General features: G+C 45.4%; 1 protein-coding gene and 1 non-coding gene across 4 annotated transcripts in view; one reads left to right on the forward strand and one right to left on the reverse strand.

The window, feature by feature from the left end:
• The window catches only part of LOC101423155 (ras-related protein Rab-15), a 31716-nt gene extending 13529 nt beyond the window's left edge, over window positions 1–18187 (forward strand). The window contains exons 2-7 of one of the 3 annotated variants that reach the window (XM_012519159.3): window positions 5151–5211; window positions 6084–6144; window positions 6645–6722; window positions 7397–7486; window positions 8662–8727; window positions 8903–11653. In XM_012519159.3, coding sequence (XP_012374613.1) covers window positions 5151–5211; window positions 6084–6144; window positions 6645–6722; window positions 7397–7486; window positions 8662–8727; window positions 8903–9061 — 515 coding nt within the window. In that variant the 3' untranslated portion in view covers window positions 9062–11653. Of the gene's footprint in view, window positions 1–5150; window positions 5212–6083; window positions 6145–6644; window positions 6723–7396; window positions 7487–8661; window positions 8728–8902; window positions 11654–13155; window positions 15171–17491 lie in introns of those variants that run through there. The other 2 variants (XM_058293276.2, XM_071213885.1) reach the window with 2 other exon arrangements.
• LOC101417719 (uncharacterized) lies at window positions 1106–24220 on the reverse strand. The gene is made up of 2 exons (XR_011648328.1): window positions 18126–24220; window positions 1106–13191 (listed from the first exon to the last, which is right to left on the reverse strand). It is a non-coding gene; the product is annotated as an uncharacterized protein (transcript).
• Between the last annotated feature and the right edge of the window lie 469 nt (window positions 24221–24689).

Consider the following 24689-nt stretch of genomic DNA (forward strand, 5'->3'; position numbering starts at 1 on the left):
ATGCAATGTAGGGAGGGGCTAACTGTCAGAATGTGCATCCAGAGGAGGCTGATGGGGAGAGTTAAGAGGTGAGGCTTGGAAAGGATAAAGAACTTTCCTGAAGGAAGACAGACAGGAGAAAATTCTGAGAAAGTGAGATGGGCCTCAGCAGAAAAGCTTAATCAGGCAGCATCCACCATGCCCATCAAGAAGTGGCAAAGGTGCTGCAAGGCTTCAGCCTAGGGGTGGGGTTGGGGTGCACTGGGCTGAAGCCTTTCTGCAGGGGGTTTGGGGAGCTGGGGTGTGTGGGAGGAATGCGATAGATGAACACAAATAGAAAAAACAGTTTGCTAAGCAGCTGGAGGGCCTGGCTGAGGTGAGAAAGCATGAATCTGTAGGGGGCTAAGTAAGGCCAGCTCTCTGACTCTGTCTTGGAATGCTCAGCAGTGGAAAAAACCAGCAGCCATGCAGGGAGAGGAGAGGGGAGGGGACCCGAAGGGCATGGGTTAGTGTGGGCAGGGGGTGAGTGGCAAGATGGCACGATGCAAGGTCCAGGGTATGTGGAAGCAGAGAGTAAAAGGAATAGATTCTACTTGAAGATCCTTGGCTGTTAATCTTTTAAGTTTGAAAAACGGTGGGAGAGAAGAGGAGAATTCCTTGGAAGGCATACCCAGTTTCTTCTATTGTATATTAGTGCATATGAATAGCCCAAACTGAAGCATTTTACTTCACAGAGATATTAAAATAAATTTTATTGGGGGAAATGGACTTGGCCCAGTGGTTAGGGCGTCCGTCTACCACATGGGAGGTCCGCGGTTCAAACCCCGGGCCTCCTTGACCCGTGTGGAACTGGCTCATGCGCAGTGCTGATGCGCGCAAGGAGTGCCGCGCCACGCAGGGGTGTCCCCCGCGTAGGGGAGCCCCATGCGCAAGGAGTGCACCCGTAAGGAGAGCAGCCCAGCGCGAAAAGAAAGTGCAGCCTGCCCAGGAATGGCGCCGCCCACACTTCTTGTGCCGCTGAGGACAACAGAAGCGGACAAAGAAACAAGACCCAGCGGGTGGACACAGAGAACAGACAACGGGTGGGGGGGGGGGGGACACGCGGAATTAAATAAATAAATAAATCTTTAAAAAAAAATAAATTTTATTGGGTGGACTGCAAGATGGTGAAGTATATGGGGGTGCTGTGATCCACCCCACCCCCACTCATCCCCAAATTCCCTGGCCTGTGGCCACACAGCTAGAAGGGGAGAGGAGAGTTGAGAAGGAAGCCAAGCCCAGCCCTCACTTCCATGTATTTCCACAGCTTTATGTTATTTTATTTTTTTGTCTTTATTTATTTTTTAATGTTACATTCAAAATATATGAGGTCCCCATATACCCCCCACCCCCCTCATCCCACTCCTCCCCCCATAACAACAACCTCTTCAATCATCATGAGACATTCACCTCTGAGCACCACTGCACCTCCCGGTCAATGGTCCACATCATAGCCCACACTCTCCTACATTCCACCCAGTGGGTCATGGGAGGACATACAATGTCCGGTAACTGTCCCTGCAGCACCACCCAGGACAAGTCCAAGTCCTGAAAACACCCCCACATCTCATCTCTTCCTCCCACTTCCTACCCCCAGCAGCCACCATGGCCACTTTCTCCACACCAATGCCACATTTTCTTTGATTACTAGTCACAATAGTTCATGAATAGAATATCAGTAAGTCCACTCTAAGCCATACTCTATTCCTCCATCCTGTGGACCTTAGATGGTTGTGTCCACTCCACATCCATATCAAGAGGGGGCTTAGATTCCACATGGATGCTGGATGCAATCCTCCTGCTTTCAGTTGTAGGCACTCTTGGCTCCATGGTGTGGTGGTTGACCTTCTTCACCTCCTTGTTAGCTGAGTGGGGTAAGTCCAATAAACCAGAGTGTAGGATTTGCAAGTCTGTTGAGGCTCAGGGCCTGGCTATCACATGGTCAGTCCAGAGATTCAGGTCCCCTGGGTATACATTAAACCCCAGCACCATCTAAAGTTCCAGTAAAAGTAACAGGAGAGACTTGTGGACAAAGATCACATCTGAGTTCAGCTCCATCACACAGAAACACAAACTCCAAAGTAGGGCCAACTGACATGGCACTGAAGTCCATCTGCCATGACCATAGAACCTGTGGGTCTCTATAGCCCTCAGAAGAACCAATACCTGGGGTTGTATCTACTTTATCTGTCTCTGGGACTCTGCTCAGGTGTGCACAAGGGTAACCCCTCTGATAACCTCCTGGCTCTTTTTGGAGACTCATAGCCATATAAACTAATTTGTCCTTTCCATTTCCCCCTTTTCTTGTCAGTCATGCCTCCTCTCTCCTTATGTCCCCACTTCTCTCACAGGAAAGGCTCCCCCTGGTGCTAGAAGCTTGTCTCCCAGCTGAGCCAGGAACAGGAAACTAAGCCTGGTTAAGGCTTCTATGTCCAGTTAACACATAGCTCTCCTCTCCTTCCCCCAAAAAACAGTGCCAGGGGCAGTATGGGCTCTAGCAGCAAACAGACTCGTGTTTGAATCTCTGCTTCTTGTTCTGTTGACCTTGGGCTACTCATCTTACTTCTCTGAGCCTTTGTTTCCTTTCTACTAAGCTCTGTAAGGTCAGGGTCCATATGTCTTTTTTTTTTTTTTAACATTTATTTAATTTATTTCTCTCCTCTTCCCCCCCCACTCTGTTGTCTGCTCTCTTGTGTCCATTCACTGTGTGTTCTTCTGTGTCCGCTTGCATTCTTGGCAGCACTGGGAATGTGTCTCCTTTTTTTGCTGCATCATCTTGCTGCGTCAGCTCTCCTTGTGTGTGGCACCACTCCTGGGTGGGCTGTGCTTTTCTCACACAGGGCGCCTCTCCTTGTGGGGCACGCTCCTTGTGCATGGGGATCCCCTATGTGGGGGACGCCCCTGCGTGGCATGGCACTCCTTGCGTGAGGCAGCCCTGCGCATGGGCCAGCTCACCACACAGGCCAGGAGGCCCTGGGTTCAAACCCTGGACCTCTTACATGGTAGGCGGATGCTCTATCAGTTGAGCCACATCCGCTTCCGAGGGGCCATTTGTCTTTTGCTACCATATCTGCACCTACCACGAGCAGGGCACATGGTCGGTTCCTATAAATATTGAGTAAAGGCAGTTTAAGCTTCTATCTCCCATCCCTTGTGACTGCTTTGCACAGGCACTGTCCTTGACCAGGCTTGCTACGCTGTGTGAGGATGAGCTAAATTTATACAAATTAAAATGAACAAAATTTCTGGTTCTTCTTGGAAGAAGGTACAATACCATGAAACAAGAATTTCCTGATCCCTTTCTGTGCCTGGTACTGAATTTCTCTGGGGAGAAGTTAATTTTTAATAATTGTCTGGGGCCCGGGTTGAGGGAGGCAGGATGTTTTAAACTGACCCAAGAGCAGGTATTCTACTGCTCCCCAGCAAGGGCAGGTGCCCCTCTCTTTCTTCCCTTCCTCTCTCACCCTCTTCCTCTTCATCACACTTTCTCAGTAAACATGGAAGAATGGCTGCCAGACATTACCCATTTGGAAAAGTACAGCTCAAAAGATGTGAATCAGCTTGGGCATGCGAAAAATGATTCATGTCTGACCAACTTGATTTCATTCTGTTTGGCTGTTCTGAATTTTTTCTCCCTTCTAATTAAATGATGATTGGTCTAGATGCCTAGTGGGGAGAGACTTAAATTAATTTGTATATTTGTGGAAAGCTGGGGGCAGGATAGGGGGAGGATTCCCATTTGGCAAAGAACTAATGCCAAGGTGGAATGGCAGTTGTGTTGGGAATTCTGGCACCTGGGGGGTCTTGTGCTGTGCAGACTGGTGATGTAGGGTCTAGAACTCTGCCTTTACCATGCTCCCCATCTGAAAACCAGTAAATGATGCCCACTCCTGATGTTTCCAGGGAGTAATGAAGATTTAATGCTAATGAACCCACTAGTTGCAGCCCTTGAATTGCTGGGCACAGTTAAGGTTGGAAAGAGGGATGGTGATAAAAAATACCCCCCTCTTCTTTCTGGCATCACTCAGACTCTAGCCTAATCCCAACTCCTGTGTGCCGCTAGTAGTGCTAACTTCTCTTGCTGCAAATTTGCTCTGATGTTTCTGCCTTGAGCTGGTTAGCCAAATCCTTTAGGTTTCCTTTGTCTTGTGGCACTTAGCCCTAGGGCAGAAGAGCCTGAGAGCCTTGTCTGTGCTTCCCCTGCCTTCCCCAATGACATGCCCTGCCTTGCCTCTGCCCTGCCTTGCCTCTGCATCTGGCCATTTGATAGTCACTCACTGAACACCCACCACTCAGCGGGCACTGTAACAGGTAGGAATGGCAGCTGCAGTTGACTGAATATCCACCATGTGCCAGGCATTGTATCTCATTTGGTCTTCTCAGCAACCCTCTCAGACGAGTTGGCAATGTCTCCATTTTCCTGATGAGGAAATGGAGACCCAGAGAGGCCAGGTGCTCAAAGTCATTGCTAGGAGTTCTGTGGCTGGCATCAAGATTCCAGCTCAGGCCTGACTTCAAAGCCCATGCTCCTTGGGAAACGGGTTAGTCCACAACAAAGACCCACTGAGGTCTACTCCGTGGTGGGCCCTGGCTAGGTGAGGTAAAGGTTAAAGCAGTCCTCTATCTCCAGGCTCCATGTGCCTTCCCTGTATATATAACAGCACTATAATCCCTATAGTATATATAACAGCACTATAATCCCACCGTAAGGCAGAAAAAGAAAAAAAGCTCCAATGAATGAGGTGGATTGCTATTCCTGGGGATGAGAATTCCAAGATGGATAAACACCAGTGTTTCTCTCCAGAAATATAAATAGAAAGACTTCACACGTGAGTAGAATGAGACATGTTTGGGGGCTAATTGAGGCAGTAATGAAGTAGATTCCCCCATATTCAATCTGTCTCCACCTGCTTCCCCAAAGCCTTTTACTGCTGGCAACTTTCAGCTCAGGGAGGGAAAGCAGCCTCATCAAAGCTCTAGATACTTCCTGGGGGTCGGATTTTGGGTAAGGAAGGCCCTCACTGCATGTTGTCTCTCTGCCAATTAACCTTCAGGCATGAGGGCCTGGACCTTTACTGTCCAGCTCTTAGCATGTACCCTTCCTCAAATACTTGCTTTCTTCTTGTCCTCAGGTGTTGACTTTAAGATGAAGACCATAGAGGTGGATGGCATCAAAGTGCGGATACAGATTTGGTGAGTTGGGTAAGAGGCGGCAGCTGATGTAGTTGGCAAGGACCCTGGGCTGCTCCCTAGCTGCCTCTGCCACGTGTAAAAGCCCTAGGCTTCACCTGGGATAACTGCCACCTGGTGGTGAGAGGCAGAAGACTCAGAAACCCATCTGCTCCTAAGCGCCTTAATCTCTAATCTTTTTAAAAAACTTTGTGGGATTGACCACAAGTCACCAAAACGTGGGAATTAGAAGGAAGTGGCAAACTAACCACTGTGGACTTGTCTTAGAATAAGGCTTTACTCTCAGGTTTTGCCCCATGACAGTAAATTTTGGAGGGAGGGCCACATTCGTCATTAAGGGTGGGATCCTGGTAAGAATTCTTCTGGATAGGACAGTGCAGTTTCCACAGGTAGCCACAGGGGGCTGCTGTAGCTCTCTGGCCTTAAGTCCTGGAAGCACTGCCTTTGCCAGTGTTTGGATCTGCCTCCCAATTCCAGAATGATATGGGCAATGCCTTCATAGGTCTCATAAGGACTGAAATATAGCAGTGACACCCCTCCCCCAAACTGCCTCCAACCAAGTCTGGTTATAGTGGCCAAATTCTAGAAAGAGTTGCCCTAAGCCCTGTTTCGGTTGCAGTTCCTGGTGTAGATATAGCTGTCAGGAGGGGCCGAGGCACTGCTGAGCCTTTGTCAACACCAGCATAGATGGCCAGGTCTCCTGCAGAGTCAGGTATGTTTGGACTCCCTTGGGGATCCAAGCTCCACTGATTTTTCAGTCTGCAGCCCCCCAGTTTTTCCTGCAAGAGCACAGGGTTTCCCCAGCTCCTGCTTTCCCCCTTCCCATCTGGCTTCCATGGTCCCTGCTCCTCTGAAAGTCTGGCTTTCTACTGCAGGGACACAGCTGGGCAAGAGAGATATCAGACCATCACCAAGCAGTACTATCGACGGGCCCAGGTGAGCCACCATCTTCATGGTTTAGAGGTGGGAAGCTACCATCCAAAGTCCCAGCTCTTGGTGTCTGAGCTAACTGTGCTACTGACCCCCAAAATAGGGCCTTTGGATTGCCAGCTGCGGAAGGGAGTCTCAGGGCAGCCTTGCTGTTATTCAGCGGTCATTCATTCATCACTTGTTCACTTAGCATATACTGCAGGCAGGGCCCTCATGGGCTCCCCCTCCTCCCCAACTTCACACCCTCTACCTTGGGCCGCCCAGGTTAAAGTATTTGGTGCCTTCCTACCCCAAGGAACTCTGTGATGAGTCTAGGAAGTTACAGCTCTGGGAGTCTGAGAGAGAAGGTGGAATTTCTGGGTGCTAGGAGAACCTCATTTTGTTATGCAGGAAGGAGGGACAGAGAGTGGGACCCAGCATTCCAAGTACCACACCCCCTTTTGGTCCTTGGCTGTGCATCTCTCTATGTGCATCTGCCTCCCCTGTCTCTCTCTCTCTCTTTTCAGGGAATATTTTTAGTCTATGACATTAGCAGTGAGCGTTCTTACCAGCACATCATGAAGTGGGTCAGTGATGTGGATGAGGTAGGTGCTACCGCCTCCCTGACACAGGGGTGGGGAATGGGATCCTCCGAGGGGAAGGCAAAGTGAGGGCCAGGGGGAAAAGCTCTCAGGGTTGCTGAGTAAATGCTGCCAGGAAACACTGCCTTCCACAGCCCCTGGATGAAGACCTTTGAGTAAGTAAAACATGGGGAAGAAGCCAAAGGTGCAATGCCCTCCATGGCTGTTTTGTCCCTAGAAACAAGTTAGTTCAAAGTGTACCCTGTCAACAGCTTCCTTCCTGAAATCTCAGGACCAAGTGGAGTTGAGAAACTGGGGTTCTAGTCCTGGCTCTACCACAAGAGCTGTAGAACCATGGGCAAACATTTGAATTCTTTGGATCCCCAGTTCCTCATCTGTAGAAAGACAGGCTGGACTGAAGTTCAGTGTCCCTTCCAGTTCTGGTATCAGTTGTCTGATCCAAGGAAGCACCAATATTGGCCAGTGTCTCCTACTCTAAGCTGTCCTCTTATCACCCCTCTGTGAACCCTGCGGTCAGCAATGGTACTTAGGGAACCTGGCACTCGCATCCAATCAGCTCACTCTATCTCTAGGGCTCCTGAACTTGGTGCTGATTTGGAGGTCATTGTAGGCTATATGGTGGGGGAGACGGGAGGGAAAGGCACTCACTGGCAGTTTTGCCTGTCCCTTATTCCTAGTATGCACCAGAAGGTGTCCAAAAGATCCTTATAGGGAATAAGGCTGATGAAGAGCAGAAACGGCAGGTGGGAAGAGAGCAAGGGCAGCAGGTAAGTGGGAGTGAACTGGATGAATCCATCTCTTTGGTCTCCCATTGTACTTTTAGGGCCAGACCCAAGAGCTGAGACTCGGGCATCTATTTACAATTGACAGGTACTCTCACACCTCCCACAATACCCTAAGGCACTGGGTGGCTGCCATCTTTGAAGAGTTTGCTTTCTGTACTTCTAGGCAATGGTTTTGGGGTCATCTTGAAAAACAAAGACCTCTTGGACAGCAGCTCTCCCAGGTCCAGATTCCCAAAAGGAGGATTACCCTCTGCTTAGAGATCATCTCTGTTTTAGTGATAAAGGACAGCTCCAACTGGCAGGCATAGCTATGGTTAGGAAGCAGATCTCTCCACGCCATGCCCCTCCACATACCCCCAAATCCCTGTCCTCCTTATGCCTGGAAAGTGGTAGGAAGGAAATGAGGGACGATGAAGTACCCACAGTTGGAGAAGCCGTGGTGCAGAGGCAATGTCCACACATACATGGAGGCCATCTTCACAGAGAACAGAAAGGTTGATACTTCTGAGACAAGACTCATCCAGCCAATCCAGGGGCCTCAAGAGCTTTTTTCTCCTCCTTCATTCAGTAATGTTCTACTAGCACTTACAATGTACTCTTTTGGTATTAAAAATAAAGTTCATGATCAGAGAAGAAAAATATGAAAGTTGAGGCAAGCTGTACTAGAGGAATATAGTTACTGTGCACTGAATGTGTGGCACTATGCTAAGCAAGTGCTTTTAGATGTATGACCCCATTTAATTGTTCCACAACCTTGACCATAATAGACACAACTATCATTCCAATGTAACAGATGGTGAAACTGGGTCTTAGGGAGATTGAGAACTTGTCCAAGGTCATCCAGCTGTTAAGTGACAGCTTTGGTGTTCAAGCCTAGGTCTGTCTGTTTGACTGCAAAGCCGATGCTGTTCATTAATATGTCACACTGCCTTAAAATTCATTTTGGTGTCTCTGTCTCCTGATACATGATGTGTATTTATGTGTGGCATCTTCTCCCATTCTGTACCAGCCTGTGCCTTGGAAAGTGCTCCCAGTCTAGTTTGGGAAATTATCACAAGGCATGGTGTGTGAGTGCAGTGGTAGAAGACTGTGCCAGATGTGTGGGTGCACCTCCCTGCCCTTACTGACTCCCTTTCAGAAATGTTCTTCTTTTGCAGCTGGCGAAGGAGTATGGCATGGACTTCTATGAAACAAGTGCCTGCACCAACCTCAACATTAAGGAGGTGAGAGCACTGAAGACCGGTTGTCCTGTCTCTTTGGCTGAGTCCAGCATAGTGGGTAGGCGAGAGGAGGAGGCAGCAGATAGGAGCCAAGATAAATGGGACCTCCTACCTTGGGCAGTGACAGGGTTGCAAGGGGAAGAGAAGCTGGACTAACCCATGCCCCTTGGTTTCCCAGTCTTTCACGCGTCTGACGGAACTGGTGCTGCAGGCCCATAGGAAGGAACTGGATGGTCTCCGGACATGTACCAGCAATGAGTTGACATTGGCAGAGCTGGAGGAGGATGAGGGCAAACCTGAGGGCCCAGCGAACTCTTCGAAAACCTGCTGGTGCTGAAGGTCCTGTGTAGGAACCCCACACAATAACCCCTTTCCCTCAGGAGGCCTGTGGGCAGAGAGGGGAGCCTGGGCTTTGCCTTCTGCTCTCCTCTCATTTGGATGATCCTGTTGAATATCAGTAGCTGCTACTCCCCCCTGCCTGGCCCTGAGAGCACCTCTGCTGTCATCTCTGAGCAGCCCTCGCCCCTAGCTCCTCTACCCTGGAGTGGTATCTTTTAGCCTGTTTCCCCAGTCACAGGCCTGCTATGACCCCAGTATGTGCTGCAAGCACTGTCTTACTGCCCTGAGCTCCCCAGACAATGGCTGAGTCTGGGGTCAAGGCTACGTTAAGGCGCCTTCCTTCTCAGTGCACTTTGTCTCCTTTCTGCTTTTTCTCGCTTCCCACTTTTTTTTCTGTTATCCTTCCCCTCCATTGTGTTTTGTATCAAAGTCCCTCTTTGCCCTTTCCCTATGTGTCCTGCTGTATGGCTGCTAGGGCAGCATCTTTCCTTCCTACTTAGGGAATGGACCCAGGTTCACGGGGATGTTCCATCCTCTCTGCTCCACGGAGAGCCCTCCAGCCTGCTTTGTGCCCTCCACCCTGCTTTGTGTGTGGGCCAAAGTCTGTATACAGGGTGCTTCTTCCTATCCTCCCCTCCACACTGCTTTCTTGTGCCATGGGCCTGCCTCACCAGTGATCTGGGAAAGTGGAACACCAAGGTAGAGAGGAAACACCAAACTGGTGGTCCTCAAGCCTGGGGCTGTCCTACCTCTATCTAGTTTCCCTCTGTTTCCACTTGGCTTGCCCACCTGCTTCTTTGGAGAGCTGGGCTTAGAGGCAGGTGTCCAGAGAAGGAAAAAAAAAATGGTCAGAGGGTGGCAGGGATGAAAAGTCACCTCCATTCTCTACCTCTTATGCAGTGAGTACACAATTTCTGTCTGCCTGGGCTCCTGAAGTTAAAGATATGAACCAGGGCCTGAGGGCATTGAGGGACAAGGAGGGCCCTGGGGCCAGCCATACTGACAAGCTAACCAGACACTCCAGGAAGAGGAACGTTTGGAGAAGAGGACCAACCCCTATATCAGGTTAAAAGCAAGGGAGAGCTGGCAACAGCAATTTGCAGACCCGGAATGGAATGTGGCAGCAGCAGGGCCTCCTGGGCTCCACCCTCCATTTCTTGCATAAGAATGGTATTTCCGCAAGACTCCCTGAGAGGTGAGAGGTGAGAGTAGCTCTAACAGCCTTCAGCTCTCAAGGTCTTCTCAAGACCCAGAGTCTGTGGGAGAAGGGCAAGGACTTCATGAGAAGAAAGAAGGCTGTGGGTTTAAATGCTTGGTGCTGTTCTCTTCAGCCTTCAAGACAAAGTGCTCATCTTGCTTTTCTAACTTCTGAGTAGGAGGAAGCTTGAGGGTTTGCCAGCTGCACTGTGGCTACAGGGAAGAGGCCTCCCTCCTCCAAAGTTCTTTGTTCAGGAAGAAATTTCTTAAACTCTGTATGGCCCAAAGGTAGCTTGAAGGAAGCCCATTAAAGAAGGAAAAAGTCAATTACCACCACCACTAAGATCCCTAACACCACCACCCTCCCCTCACCCCCCAGGGTGGCAGAAGCCTAGGCAAGAGGATCATTCTCCAACTACACATTAGCTACATCTGCATGGCAGGAGATGGAGCCAAAACAAAGAACTGGGTACTGAGCATTCATCAACTAAGGACAAAAATCCAGGGCACAAGCCCGTGAAGGATTAAGAGACCCACTTCCTTCCCCCTCCCTAAAGGGGAAGAAGGGGGGAAAAAAATCAAAACTTTTCTTCCTGATTCTTATCAAAGCAGGAGACACCCAGTGGGAGAGGATAGCTCAGGATTTAGGAACCGCATAGCAGAGGAAGGAAAAGGAGAGCAGGAATGGTGATAAATCATTAGTTGACTTTTTAGGATTAAGTCATGACTATGGCTGGGAATGTGTCCTTGAGGACTGACTCCTTGGGTACCAAGATGTATGCAGCATCATACTGGGAGGGGGGAGGTTGGTAATGCCAACCCTTGGCCTGCCCTCAGCCAGAACTTCAGTAAGGAGTTGCTATAGTGGGCACCAGCCCTACCTGTGGAACGGTATTGCCACTTTCCCTGAGGATCAGGCAGGGTATCACTGCCTTTCTCTCCTAGCCCCCTCAGGAAGGAGGGACTATATTTTTACTGTACCCTAGGGGTTCTGGAAGGAAAAACATGGGATCAGGATTCTATGAACTGATAAGCCTCTTCCCAAGAGCTGAAGATAGGAGGAGAGCTGGGATTTTAGGGTGCATTATAGTAAGCAGGTACCAGCGTCGGCCTCTCACCCCTCAACTTCAGTCCAGAAAGTGGCCTGGGCTCTAACATTAGGCCCAGACTATTGAGCAGGCTCCCCTGGCCTGTTAACTCGTCACCACCTCTGCACCTGCTTTCTTGAAACTCAACCCCAGCCCAGGCATACCACCTGCTCCTAAGCCCCCGCCATCTTCCTGTGATGGGTGAACTTTGTGTACTGTGTCTTGGGTCCATTATATGAATTGTGAGCAGGGTTCATCTATTTTAAACACAGATGTTTACAAAATAAAGAATATTTCAAACCACAGGTGTGGCTGCCTGAATGAGTCCATGGGAGTAAGTCTCACCTGGGCCCTGGCCAGTGATGGGGGTGGGTGGTAAGGAAGCAATGCTGGTAGAAGGGGCTCTAGAGTTCTAAGGCTGCAGCAATAGAATGACAACAGATGCAGAAAACATTGTTCTCCCTTTTGTATCTTCCCAGATGCCATTTGCAGGGGAGCCCAAAGCAAAGACCCTGTAGCACTGCACTGGAGCAATGGGCTTACACTACATAGAATTAACAAGGAAGTTTCTCACGACAGTTGTTGGGAGGATGCTGAGTATCTATGTCTGAGGGAGTCTTTAAAACCAAGATGGTTTTATCTGTTTGGGATACAACACAGAATGGGAACTGGCCTTCAGGAATAAGGAAGAAGTAATCTTTCAGAAGTTCATTCTAGCCCTGTGACTGGATATCTTAGGAGACAGGGGCAGACTGGAATCTCAGTACTTCCTTAAGTTATTTAATACTATACGTTGGGTTGTGGCATTAATGAAGGAGGTAGCGAATGTTTGGGGTGAAGACAGAATGAAGGAAGAGGTAATCAAGGCAGGGTGACAGTGGCCTATGATTTTAACATCCTAAGAACTGCTGTGTGAGATAGGGAGGATGGTTATCTTTATTCACACTCTACAGCTAAGAAAACTGGTGCTTAGAGAGTTTAAAATATTTGCTTAGGGAAGCAGATTTGGTTCAACTGATAGAGTGTCTGCCTACCACATGGGAGGTCCAGGGTTCAAACCCAGGGCCTCCTGACCTGTGTGGTGAGCTGGCCCACGTGCAGTGCTGATGCGCACAAGGAATGTCATGCCACGCAGGGGTGTCCCCCAGTAGGGGAGTTCCACGCGCAAGGAGTGCACCCCCGTATGGAGAGCCACCCCGCACAAAAAAAGTGCAGCCTGCTCAGGAGTGGCGCCATGCACGGAGAGCTGATGCAGCAAGATTATGCAACAAAAAGAGATACAGATTCTCGGTGCTGCTGACAAGAATACAAATGGACACAGAACACACAGCAAATGGACAGAGAGCAGACAACTGGGGGGGGGGGGATGAGAGAGAAATAAATACACAAATATTTTAAAAATTTGCTTAAGGACCAATTAACAACACAGGGTCATGACTAGTACCAAATTAGAATCTGCAGGGGAAAATTCTGGCATATCTATTTAGAAAAATCTAGAAGATTTTCATTTCCAGAGTTGAGAACCACCACCTTCTAAGCCAGTGCTGTTTCCAGAACAACCGCTGTCCCTGTGGAACATCATGCACGTCACATACTTGTTAGTGCATGCCCAAATTTACAAGCTTCAGGAAAGTGTAGCCAAGTGGGTTGACGTAAGGTTGGAGACAAGGAGGTATCTTAGGAGATCCTCAATTTTATTCAATCCTTCAGGTCTGAACCTGGAGAACCCATAAAGGGTTCTAGAGGACCTATGGGTCTAGATTGCTCCTAGAGAAAAAGGATGACATGTACCTGACCAAGAAGGAACTCTTCACTCCTCATGTCAGGAATTTCCATGGTCTTCCTAGAGAGGAATCACAAAAGAGTAGCCAATAGGAGGTGTCTGGACAGCCAGAGAGTACTAAGGAAGCTTGTGGCATGCAGATAAATTTCTGGCAAGTTGATGTTAATACAAGTTTCGCCCACTGTCAGTGCCAAGTTCTGATTCTGGCTTGATAGGGATGCTTATTGGCTTCTTCTAGGAACTCCACCCAGTCTCAGCTAGGGACACCCTTTACCCTCCATTTCATGCCACCCCTTCTGATGGCAAAAGATTTAACCCCCACTGAGATAATGGAGGCTTGTTTTTCCAGAACAGCTATTTGAAACATATGGGTCTCTGCATGCTATAAAAAGCTATGGAGCAGGCTACAAAAACAACAGTGAAACAAAAACCCCTCAGAAAACTGGACATTCCCTGAAGAATAATTACTCTATCTCCTCAACAAACCAGATCCTCAAGACCAGCTGCTCTCAGCCTTGCTTATTCACCCTGTTGTAGGAGACAGTTCCCAGTAGATGTGTACCTGTGAAAATAATCTCTAGTAAACATCTGCATAGTCACTGAAATGCAACTCTATAATTCCAAAGCCAGATAAAGCCTGCCAGTTTCACTGAAGGGGAAATCAAGGCATTTTTAAAAAGTGATTCGTTGTGTCAGTGGGAGCTTAGAAGAAGAAACTGGCATTAAAATCTTTTTTTCATTTCTGTGGGCTTCCATGACAGCCCCTGGCATGTACTCAAGACGTCCTGCAACATATTGCATGGCTGGCATTGAAAACTCCATGGGTAGCCTAGTTGGGTCTAGAACCACAGCAGCTTCAACTCCTGGCATATTGCTTCTGTGGGAAGATGACCAACACAAGCCTTCCTCTGAAAAGTCTTTGGGCTTGAACCTTTGTCTGAGGGAGATAGGTGCAGCTCATCTACCATGAACTTACCCACCTGTTCTGTGATTCCTCCCCTCCATTATCAGTGATGACTACATCCTCAGGATTTTGGGGGATGGGGGTAGGGGGTGGGGCGAGGGGTGGGGTATGTAGATAATCTAGTGCAAGGGGCAAGGGCAGGTGTGTTCTCCAGGACAATATTCACCACTCACTGAAAGATTTTTCAAGACAAATACAACTTCTCTTCAGTCTGGTACAAGCTGAGGCACTAAAAGCCATTATTTCTAAGAAACCACACTTTCCTCCTAAGGGTCCCTTTGATTCTGTGCTTGTGGAAGTCAACATCCAAAGAGAAAACTGAACAGTAAAAGGTGTATTTCAGTTGTAGCCCGAGTCAGATGCACATAAGCCCCAATGCTCTTCCTCATCTTTCAGAATTCAGCAGACCCTGACCTCCCACTGCACAATTCAGAGCTTGGCACTCTGTGAATGTTCAACAAATACCTGTGCCAAGTGAAAACAACTTGCTGGGGCAAGTAGGAGTCAATCCTTCTACATCCCTCCCTCCTTTTTTCCTCCCCATTCGACCTTTGTGGGCTCTGGTTTCCTGCAAATAGTTAATTATTCATGTCTGCTCAGAGATATCAAATTGGCCCTTCCCAGGTTGCCAGCAGGGTAGGGTGGGGAGGCGGCTTTGTTCAGAGTCTGTAAATAGGAGGAGCAACCTCCTTGTTCCTACAGCATTTACAGTTGGGTGACACTTTTTGCTAAGTCATTCTGGGGATTCTCAAAGCTCCATTGAAATCCTTCCTTCCCTCCTTCCTCCCCACCCCTTTAATAGATCCTTAAGTGGTCTCACACCACTCTGTCAGTCTCACTCTGTCCTTTCACCATGGCATACATCGCTAAGTCCTTCTACGACCTCAGTGCTATCAGCCTGGATGGGGAGAAGGTTGATTTTAATACCTTTCGAGGCAGGGCAGTGCTGATTGAGAATGTGGCCTCGCTCTGAGGCACAACCACCCGGGACTTCACCCAGCTCAACGAGCTGCAATGCCGCTTTCCCAGGCGCCTGGTTGTTCTCGGCTTCCCTTGCAACCAATTTGGACACCAGGTGAGGGTTTCCTCGTCTTGTATACAAGCTGGTGAAGCTTGAGTAGTATAAGGGGAGAGGGTGAGTGAATGTGTTTTGATGTGTCTGGAATTGGTCGTGTCTATTTTGTTAATCTAGGTCTTTAGTACTTGTGACTACCAAGGAAAAGTATTCATGATTATACCTGTAACTCATGTTTTGAGATTAAATACTGAGGCTGTGAATTTTTATTATTGTTTCATCACTGTACTCCATAAGGGCAGGTACTAGGTCTGTTTTCCTCCCTATTGTGTCCTCAGTGCCTAGGGTATAGAAGCCACTCAAGTATTTGTTGAATGAATGGAGGACACAGAAGACCAAGAAGTAAACTTAGGACTAGACTGACTCAAGAGACCTTAGTTCTAGCTAATCTTGGTTCTGCTATTTAATAGCTCTGTGCCCTTGGAATAGTCACTTGATCTTTATGTTTTAGTTTCCTCATCTGTAAATTGGGGATAATACTACTTATCTATTAGGATTATTAAGTTTTATGCAAATGCAAGCAATTTTATTTGGAAAGAAGGTTTGAAAAATAACCAGCCAAATGGAAAATGAATGCAGCTCTCTGAGCATCACATGTTCTTCTGTCTCTGATTAATGGGTTAAGTTGTTATAGATCTTTAACTTGCACATCTAAAGTTCTCTTTTAAGAGATTCTTCTTTTCCTACTTAGGATTTTAATAGCACAAGCAGGCAGAATGCTCACAATTGAACCTTCTAATATAATCCCCTCAGTTCAATTCATAGTGGCATGAAAGCAAGGAAGAGATTAGACTGGCAGAGATGTAATGAGGAAGGCTGAAGTGCCACTGGCTATGACAAATGTGAGCTATAACTACCACTGCTGTCAATGTTCCTTTCCCATCTTGGTCCTCTTTCTGGGCTTTGCCAGGGCAGGAGAGACAGAAAGGGCAAAAGCTCTTTAGTGGTATCTCTCTTACCCTATACCATTCAGCCTTACACCATCACTTCAGGCTAGCCAGTTGCTGGAGGGAGTCCACAACCTACCAGTAGCCAGCCAGCCATGTGTATTAAGAGATAAGAAGGCTAATAGCGATCAACTCCAGGCTCACAATACCATGATGGCTTTCAACAGACTGTACTAACTGTCTATAATAGGTCACGGAAAGGAACTTTAAGGGAAGGGCAGTAAGGGAGAAAGGATCATGAAAAACAGGGTTCCAACAAAACATTTGGTGTTGTAAGGGTTGGGAAATGCCAGGTTAGGACACAGGAATGGTAGTGGGGAGCGAAGGACAAGGACAGGCTCAAAGCTAAAGTGTTCATAGCTAAGTACAGTGAGTGACTATGAGGCACAAATCTTGGGATAGCACCTAGAAGTGAAAGAGTGATAGTTAAATATTCACTATCTTTAGCCCTCAAACATTTATTCCCTAAACTTCCCCTTTCTTGGCCTATACAAGATCCTCTATCCTATTTCATTCATCCCTGGTGGTCATTAAGTCATTCCATTTAGGGTACATTCATTGTTGTGCTCTTCCTTTGTGGCACCTGAGAACTAGATTTCCTCTGATGTGGTCTTCCTTTACCAAAACTTCTTCCTATTTGCATTGCAGTTCTAGGACAAGGCAAGATGAAAGCAAGAAGCTGGAAACCCCATTCCTCTGGGCCTCAATTTCACCCTTAGTTTGAAGAACTGTTTAGGGCAAAGGCAAAGGCTATTCTCAAATTTACATGTAATTAGAAGCAGGAGAGGCAAACCAAGGTAGAGAGAAAGTGGTAGCTGTGTGTCTGTAGCTGTGTGTGTGTGTGTGTGTGTGTAGGTAGATAAGTAGAAGGGGCTTTTAGGCAATAAGGCCTAAGACCTCCTTTCCCTTTCTTTCTTATGCTCTGAACTCAAGGTTTCTCAATACCCTAAGAAGTGCCCGGGATAGACTGGACAGAGGCAACAGATCAAAAGTGCTAAATCTTCCAATAAAAAAACAGCCAATACTGTATGACTGCTTTACTATGAACCAAATATATAATGTAACATAATGCATAATTTAAAAATTTTCTTATATGTATCCAGTATATTAAAACAAAACAAAACTAAACAAACAGCCAAGCTAGGAACTGCAACTTTCAGAAATGTTCTGGTAAACCATCAAACAACAGCTGTGGGGGGAAACAAGTCAAGAGTAGGGTAAAGCAGATGGAGAAGGAAAGAGAAGGACAGAGAGAGAGAAAAAGAAACAGGAAAGGATGACCCTGGGAAGGGAGTATAAGATGAACGATTTGCATATTGTAGATCCTTAATTTCCCTCTTCCCTTTGCCATGCTTTTTCTTTTTCCTCCTCCAGGAGAACTGTCAGAATGAGGAGATACTGAACAGTCTCAAGTATGTCCGCCCTGGGAATGACTTCCAGCCCACCTTTACCCTTGTCCAAAAGTGTGAGGTGAATGGTCAGAACGAGCATCCTGTCTTCGCCTACCTGAAGGACAAGCTCCCCTACCCTTATGATGACCCGTTCTCCCTCATGACAGATCCCAAGTACATCATTTGGAGCCCTGTGCGCCGCTCAGATGTGGCCTGGAACTTTGAGAAGTTCCTTATAGGGCCAGAGGGGGAGCCCTTTCGACGCTACAGCCGTACCTTCCCTACCATCAACATTGAGCCTGACATCAAGCGCCTCCTCAAAGTTGCCATATAGACACCAGCTGCTCAGTTCCTAGGACTCTTGCTCCATCCAGTCCCTGAGTATCCTTCCTGAGGATTTAGTGTGCCCTCAGGAGACACTGCTGGACCTAAGGTTTCCCTTGAGATCAGTCCCCTTCATTGAAGACCCTTGCCTGCCTGGTCTGCCTGTTTCCTTTCCCTCTGTCAATCCTCTGGTTGGTGATTGAACTTAGGACTCCAAGAACTGGACACGTTCTGGGCCTTCACAGAATGATGGCACCTTCCTAAATCTCTAAGGGTGGTGTTTGAGAACTCACTGTGAAGGGCGGAGCCTGTCTGCTAGATGAGTTCAATAAAGAGCAGGTGTGAAAACGGTCAAGCTCTCTTTGTCTTCTTCCTTGACAGAGGGTAGAGGGATAGTAAAAAATTGAAGGCAGAAATGTACCACACTTATGCAAGGTGTCAATAATAGGATCGTATATGCATAATTTTTCTGTAAATCTATGACTTCCCTAATTAAAAAGAAAAAAAAACTATAGGTGGAATAGTGGAGTTGGTAGCACACAAAAGTTTGGTAGAGGGAGGCTCTGGTCAAGGGAACTTCTTAATTACTATCGAGAAAGCAGGCTCTGGTCAAGGTCTGCAGTGGCAGTTGGAATTGCAGGAAATGTAAACTGTGTTATTACTTTATGGCTCTTCTCCAGGACTGGGGAAAAGGAGAAGGTGATTACAAGCAGTAATGAGGTGGAAAAGGTAGTGGGTCCTTTGGTTGAGGTTACTGGGAAGTTAGAGGATTATGATTGGGAAGACTTTACTATCACCATGGGTACTTGGTCAGCTAAATATGACCTCACCTTGAGAAATTCATGGGAAGTCAGTTTGGTCAACTTTACTGATAGCAAGGGCACAGATGATGCAGTTACTACTGGGAACACAAAGAGCACTTTATTCTCTTCCTGATCACCTTGGTGAGTAATATTTATTCTTGATCATTTGATAGACTGACTCATTCTCCTTTTTAAGATTCCCATTCACTCTCTGTCCTCAAAAACATACATATTCAGGCATAATGCAAACAAGTTTAGGCATGAATGACTGGTTTGCTTCTACTTCCAATAGGGTGGGGATGAAAGATGACCTCTCTCCTCTGAGAGTCAGACTATTTCTAATCTGCCAACAAGATAGCTTGTCAACTGTGAGAACAGAGTTCTGCTGAGTGGCTTTGTAAGGCTGGTGCCCCAGATTCCTCATTCAGTGCAGGCCTATTAAAAAAGTACCAACAACGCCAAGGCCAAGTCCTATCATGTCCTAGAGAAGATACATGTGGAAAGGCCAGTGCCCATTGATAGTGGTATAGCCCGCTGGTATGCCCAATAACAGAGCCAGATGGATGTTGGCTTTATGCTCCATAAACCAGTCCAGGAACCGTCTCCTTCCACCTTTCTTTCTTTGACCACTAGATGGCAGATGTTACTTCTCTTTACTGAAGCCCTGAAAGGACAGTTCTCCAAATGGGACCCACTGCTATTGAGATCCTGGGGGAAAAGGTTTTTTCTCCTAATCATTCTGCTCTCCATAACCATTTTCTAAGCACTTGCATCATCTGGAAAAAAAAAACGTGCAATACTGGTTAAGGATCTCTACGATTTGACCTTCAACTAAAGCTATCTCTTTGAGTGTAATTCATTTCAATTGGGTAACCTGAGAGTTACAGTGGAAATCCCCTGGAATCCTTTTGCAGGGCCTTTTGCTAAATTAAGACTTTCCTTAACTTGCCTCATTTGAAACTCATTTCCAGATTCCTGCTCTTAAAGCCAACAGCTGGGATATGAATTTTCTTGAGGCAGTCTCAAAGCAGACCATGCACTGATTTTAGAGCAGTAACTAGAAAGACAAATTGCTTCCCTCAGGAAATAAAATACAGAGTTCATGTTGGATGCTAGTACAATTTTGTCATCATCTTGATAGAGCTATCGTCTGTTGTTATGCCCAATAACAGAGCCAGATGGATGGTGGCATTATGCCACAAGCAATTGGGTTCTGATATACCAGTACAGTGTGTTGGGTCTTTCCAATGATGCTCAAGGCAAAAGAATTATTTACGTATTTCTAAGGGAAGGGGAATTACAGTATACATGACTGCAGAGAAAGAAAGGGTTGTAATGCTGGAAAAAGGGCTCCCCACTTGGGCAAGGAAAATGTTATTTACTTCAGGTGGACTTGACCAGTTTGGCTCAACAGGGAAGGCAGGACTGTTGAAACTTGATTTCTTACTTTAGCTTTACTAAATCTTTAGTTGTGCTGCTGCTAAAAAGTGAAATGAGAAATTTTTGTTCATCTTGTTTATATCCTTTTAATTCTTAGAAATATCAGTCTGTGGCCATTAAAAAACAAAACAAGTTTAATATAATCAACTACTTTCTTAGATACATAAAATCTTTTAATCAAACTTCCCTAGGAGCACACAGGTAGTAGGGAGATGTCTCATTAGCAAACTCTCCCAGAAGTGCTGAGATAATGCTACTCAATTAGAGGAGGGACAGAGAGAATCACTCTTCTGAGGCCTCTTAAAAATATATAACTTTGGGAAGCAGATTTGGCTCAATGGATAGAGCGTCCGCTACCACATGGGAAGTCCAAGGTTCAAACCCAGGGCCTCCTGACCGTGTGATGAGCTGGCCCATGCACAGTGCTGATGCGCACAAGGAGTGCCCTGCCACGCAGGGGATGTCCCCCGCATAGGGGAGCCCCACGTGCAAGGAGTGCGCCCTGTAAGGAGAGCTGCCCAGCACAAAAAAAAAAGTGCAGCCTACCCAGGAGTGGCGCCGCACACACAGAGAGCTGATGCAGCAAGATAATGCAACAAAAAGAGACAAAGACTGCCAGTGCTGCTGACAAGAATACTAGCAGACACAGAAGAACACACAGTGAAGGGACACAGAGAGCAGACAACTGGGGGGGGGGCGGGGAAGGGGGAGAGAAATAAATAATAAATCTTAAAAAAAAAAGAACTTTCTTCCTTAAAAAAAAAAAAACTTGGAATAAGTAATTTTAGGGAAACAACATTACACATTACACAGATTGAAACTGATGGTTTTTATGACTATGATCCTATTGCAGTATCTCCTTACTTTAAGAAACACTGAGTCAAACTGTAGAATTTTCTTATAATTATCACCACAACCATCATCCAAACTATCATTTATTGGATATTTACTATGTTCATGTACTGCACTAACGCTCTACTGATCCCATGAGGAATTTTTACCTCTATTTAAAAAGAAGGAATTGGGCAAGATTATCTGCTAAGGACAAAGGGTTAGTAAGTAGCAGAGCTGAAAGTTAAACCCAGGTCAGTCTTACTCTAAAACCTCTACTCCTATCCACTACAACAGTGCCTTCTTCTGTCTCAGATCATCCTTTATAAAGACCACTAACAGGAGCCTATGTACAGCACTGCAGAGCTTAAAAATACTTTCACCTAAATTATATCATTTGATTTAAAAACTGGAAGTAGATACGATATTTCTATTTTTCCAATGAAGAAACTGAGGTGCAGGTAGAGTAAGTAAGTTGTCCACATCTTACCATTAGTAGCTACTCTAGACACAGGTCTCTTTATTTCCTTTCCACCCAACCACACTGTATCTTATAAGAGAGGTTTATGCTAGAGTTAATAAGCATATATTTTAAAATTGAGAGCCTCGCATTCAGTGAAGTAACTTAGTCCTGTTCACAAAATAAAAGGAATGAAACTGAAGGGACTCTTGATAAATGAAAACAAGAACAATGTACACACACCTCTTAGTAATATTTACAGGTGAAAACTAAAACTGGTTGTGCACAAACTATACCATGTCAACTAATTAGTATTAGAAATACTCAGGACCATTTGAGGAAAAAACAGAGCTGGCTAAAATAAGAACACAACAACAAATACAAGCTGAGCTTATCTTAGCTTCAAGAGCTAACCAGCAGTACATCATGAAAGCTATGGTAGACAAAGAAAGCTTGAATAAGGTGCCAGGCCAAGCCCATGTTCCCTGTTAACCTGCAGGTGATTTCTTTTCCTTATGTCTCAGGGAAGAAAATAAAGACGACAAATGCTTATATCTGGTTCCCCTTCATTTGAACAAAAAAGTAGGTTTAAGGAGAAATGGATTCAAGAGGTCTTCTAACATTCACAGAAGGATTCTAGAAGATGATAAAGTATCACAATACATGGCACAATTTTGGTTTAATGATAATAAAATAAGATAGGGTCACAATTATATATTCTGCAATGCATGAGAATGTCAGTAGGGGCATATAAAATCACACTCTTGAGCTCCAAATGAGTAAGTTGGTGGCATTAGCAAACTCAAAAAAGGGACAATTCAGAGGCTATAATGGGCTTAGTACTGCTATTTAAAGTAATGAAGCATTTTCTCTGCTTTCTGAATTCCTTTCACCAAATTATTTCCTCAGCAGGTCAGATATAGATTTGCAGCAGAGTGGAAAACATTTTCCAAGAATAAAATAACTGATCCCTAAGAAGCAGCTGACTTAAGTTTTCTGAGTAACAAATCTTGGTCTGACATGCCTAGATTCATCAGAGTATTGTCACTGATATTCTCAACCTCTTCCTAACCTTGCTAGACCCCTTATACTTCATGTTTCCCCAACACTATTTTTGAGAGGGAGTCACTGAACTAGCTGTATGACCTTGAGTAAGTTACTAAACTTCTTTGTGCCTTAGTTTCCTTGGCTCTAAAATTGGGATAACAGTAGTAACTACCTCTTAGAATTGCTAATGATGATTAAATAAGTACAATTCTTAAAAGTAGGCTTTGGCACATGGTAAGCACTCAATAAACTTTATTATTATTAGAATTGCAGCTATACAACCAAGTTTTTGCCTAGGAACAATAATGAAAAATTTGCTCACTTTTTTCCCTCATAAGCCAAGCCTTACTCTAGAATTTCCAAGTCTCTTTGTTATGAAGAGGAAATAATCTTGTTTCTAATGTCTAACTCTTTAAGTTTTAGTTTCAGAATGAGAAGAACTGAAGCCACCTCAGTGAATCTAAAACTTTTTATACTTTCCAAAGCACTTATATTCAATAATTCATCTGGATCTCCTAACAAGACTATAAGGTAAGTATATCAATTTTTATTAAGACCTATTTTATAGAAATGGGACACTGAAGCCCAAAGGCAGAGGACTAAATGCCAGGGTTTATGACTCCCCAAGCCAGGGATCTTTCAACCAGTAAACTATTCTGAGATACCTTTGGAGCAGTTGAAACTGTTCTATCTATTTATTTTTATTAACTAAAATCCATACTTTATTCGGATTTCCTTAGTTTTTATTTAATGTCCTTTTTCTAGCCCAGGATTCCACATTACATTTTGTCGCCATGTCTCAAGCTGTTCTTAGCTGTGAGTTTCTCAGACTTTCCTTGTTTTTGATGACCTGGACAGTTTTGAGGAGTACTGGTCGGGTATTTTGTGAAATGCCCCTCAAATGGGATTTGTCGGATATTTTCTCATGATGAGACTGGGTTCTGGGTTTTGAGGAGAAAGACTAAAGAGGTAAAATATTCTTCTCATCATATCATATCAAGAGTCCATGCTGTCAACATAACATCGTCGATGATGTTAGCCATGATCACCTGGCTGAGGTAGTTTGTCCACTTTCTCCTCTGTAAAGTTATATCTTTCCCTCCTTTCCATACCATACTCTTTGGAAGAAGGTCAATATGTGCAGACTACACTCAAGAAGTGGGAGTTACATTCTACCTGCTTGGGGGTAGAGTAAATACATAAATTATTTGGAATTATTCTGCACGGAATATTGGTCTATTCTCCCCATTATTTATTCATTCAATCATTTATTTTTATCAGTCTGGACTCATAGTTTTTTTTTTTTAGGACTCATGGATAGTCTATACTTCAGGTTATAATACGATATCCCTGTGACACAGCCCTCTCATTGTTTTTGTTGTTGTTATTTGTTTTAAAGCTGCCTTACTTTGTGGCACTACAAGATGCTCTAGGCACATCTTGCATAATTCTTGCCCTTGTCCTCCTAGAATGAGCCATTTTTCCAAGAACTCCTTCCTGGTTCCTTTTATTAGAAAATGCTATTAGAAACCAAGATTTGGGTTCCCAGTCTAGTGATTTTTCCAGCCACAAAACAGCTAATAAAGATACTTTATTTTGGTTGCACTAATATGAACTAGGAACATTAACAGAAGAGCTCAGCCCTCGAGAGCACCAATCCCCTAAATTACTGTTTCTTTCAAAGAATAGATAAATCTAAGCTGAAAAAAAATGGAAAGAATTTCACTACAAAGTAGGTAAAACAAACCATTAGGCTTGCTGGTGTTGTAAACCAACCAGAGTTACAAGAGAACTGCAGAAGGATCCTTAGAATAACAGAGTCATCTGTCGGGGGTCATCGGGAAGAATACTGATAGTATCTTCAGCTTTGCCACATAACAGACAGAGCATGGTATACTCCTAGAACAAGATAAAGTATATAATCACCTTGAGGAACAAGGAAAAAGATATTTCATAACTTAATTTGTTTGGTAAAGCTGTGCTTTGCAAATTGTCATGGATAGTCTTTCTGTATGTTAGATGATTTTCTTCAACATCTATTAGCAACGTCTTAGGTTTATTCTGTGTATCCCAGAGCATTCTGTTTATATAAATGAACATATGTTGATGCTCTATTCATCATGTATACAAGAATGTAATCTTGGAAATGCATAGCTATTTCTTGGACTTAAAAAAACACACATACTGGACTTAGTGCTGCTATTTAAAGTAATGAAACAATTTGGGTGTGGGTCCCTAAAGACAAATTCCTGTTCAGAGCTATTCTAGGATATTAA

The sequence above is a fragment of the Dasypus novemcinctus genome, chromosome 3, assembly GCF_030445035.2.
Source record: "Dasypus novemcinctus isolate mDasNov1 chromosome 3, mDasNov1.1.hap2, whole genome shotgun sequence".
Lineage (NCBI taxonomy): Eukaryota > Metazoa > Chordata > Mammalia > Cingulata > Dasypodidae > Dasypus > Dasypus novemcinctus.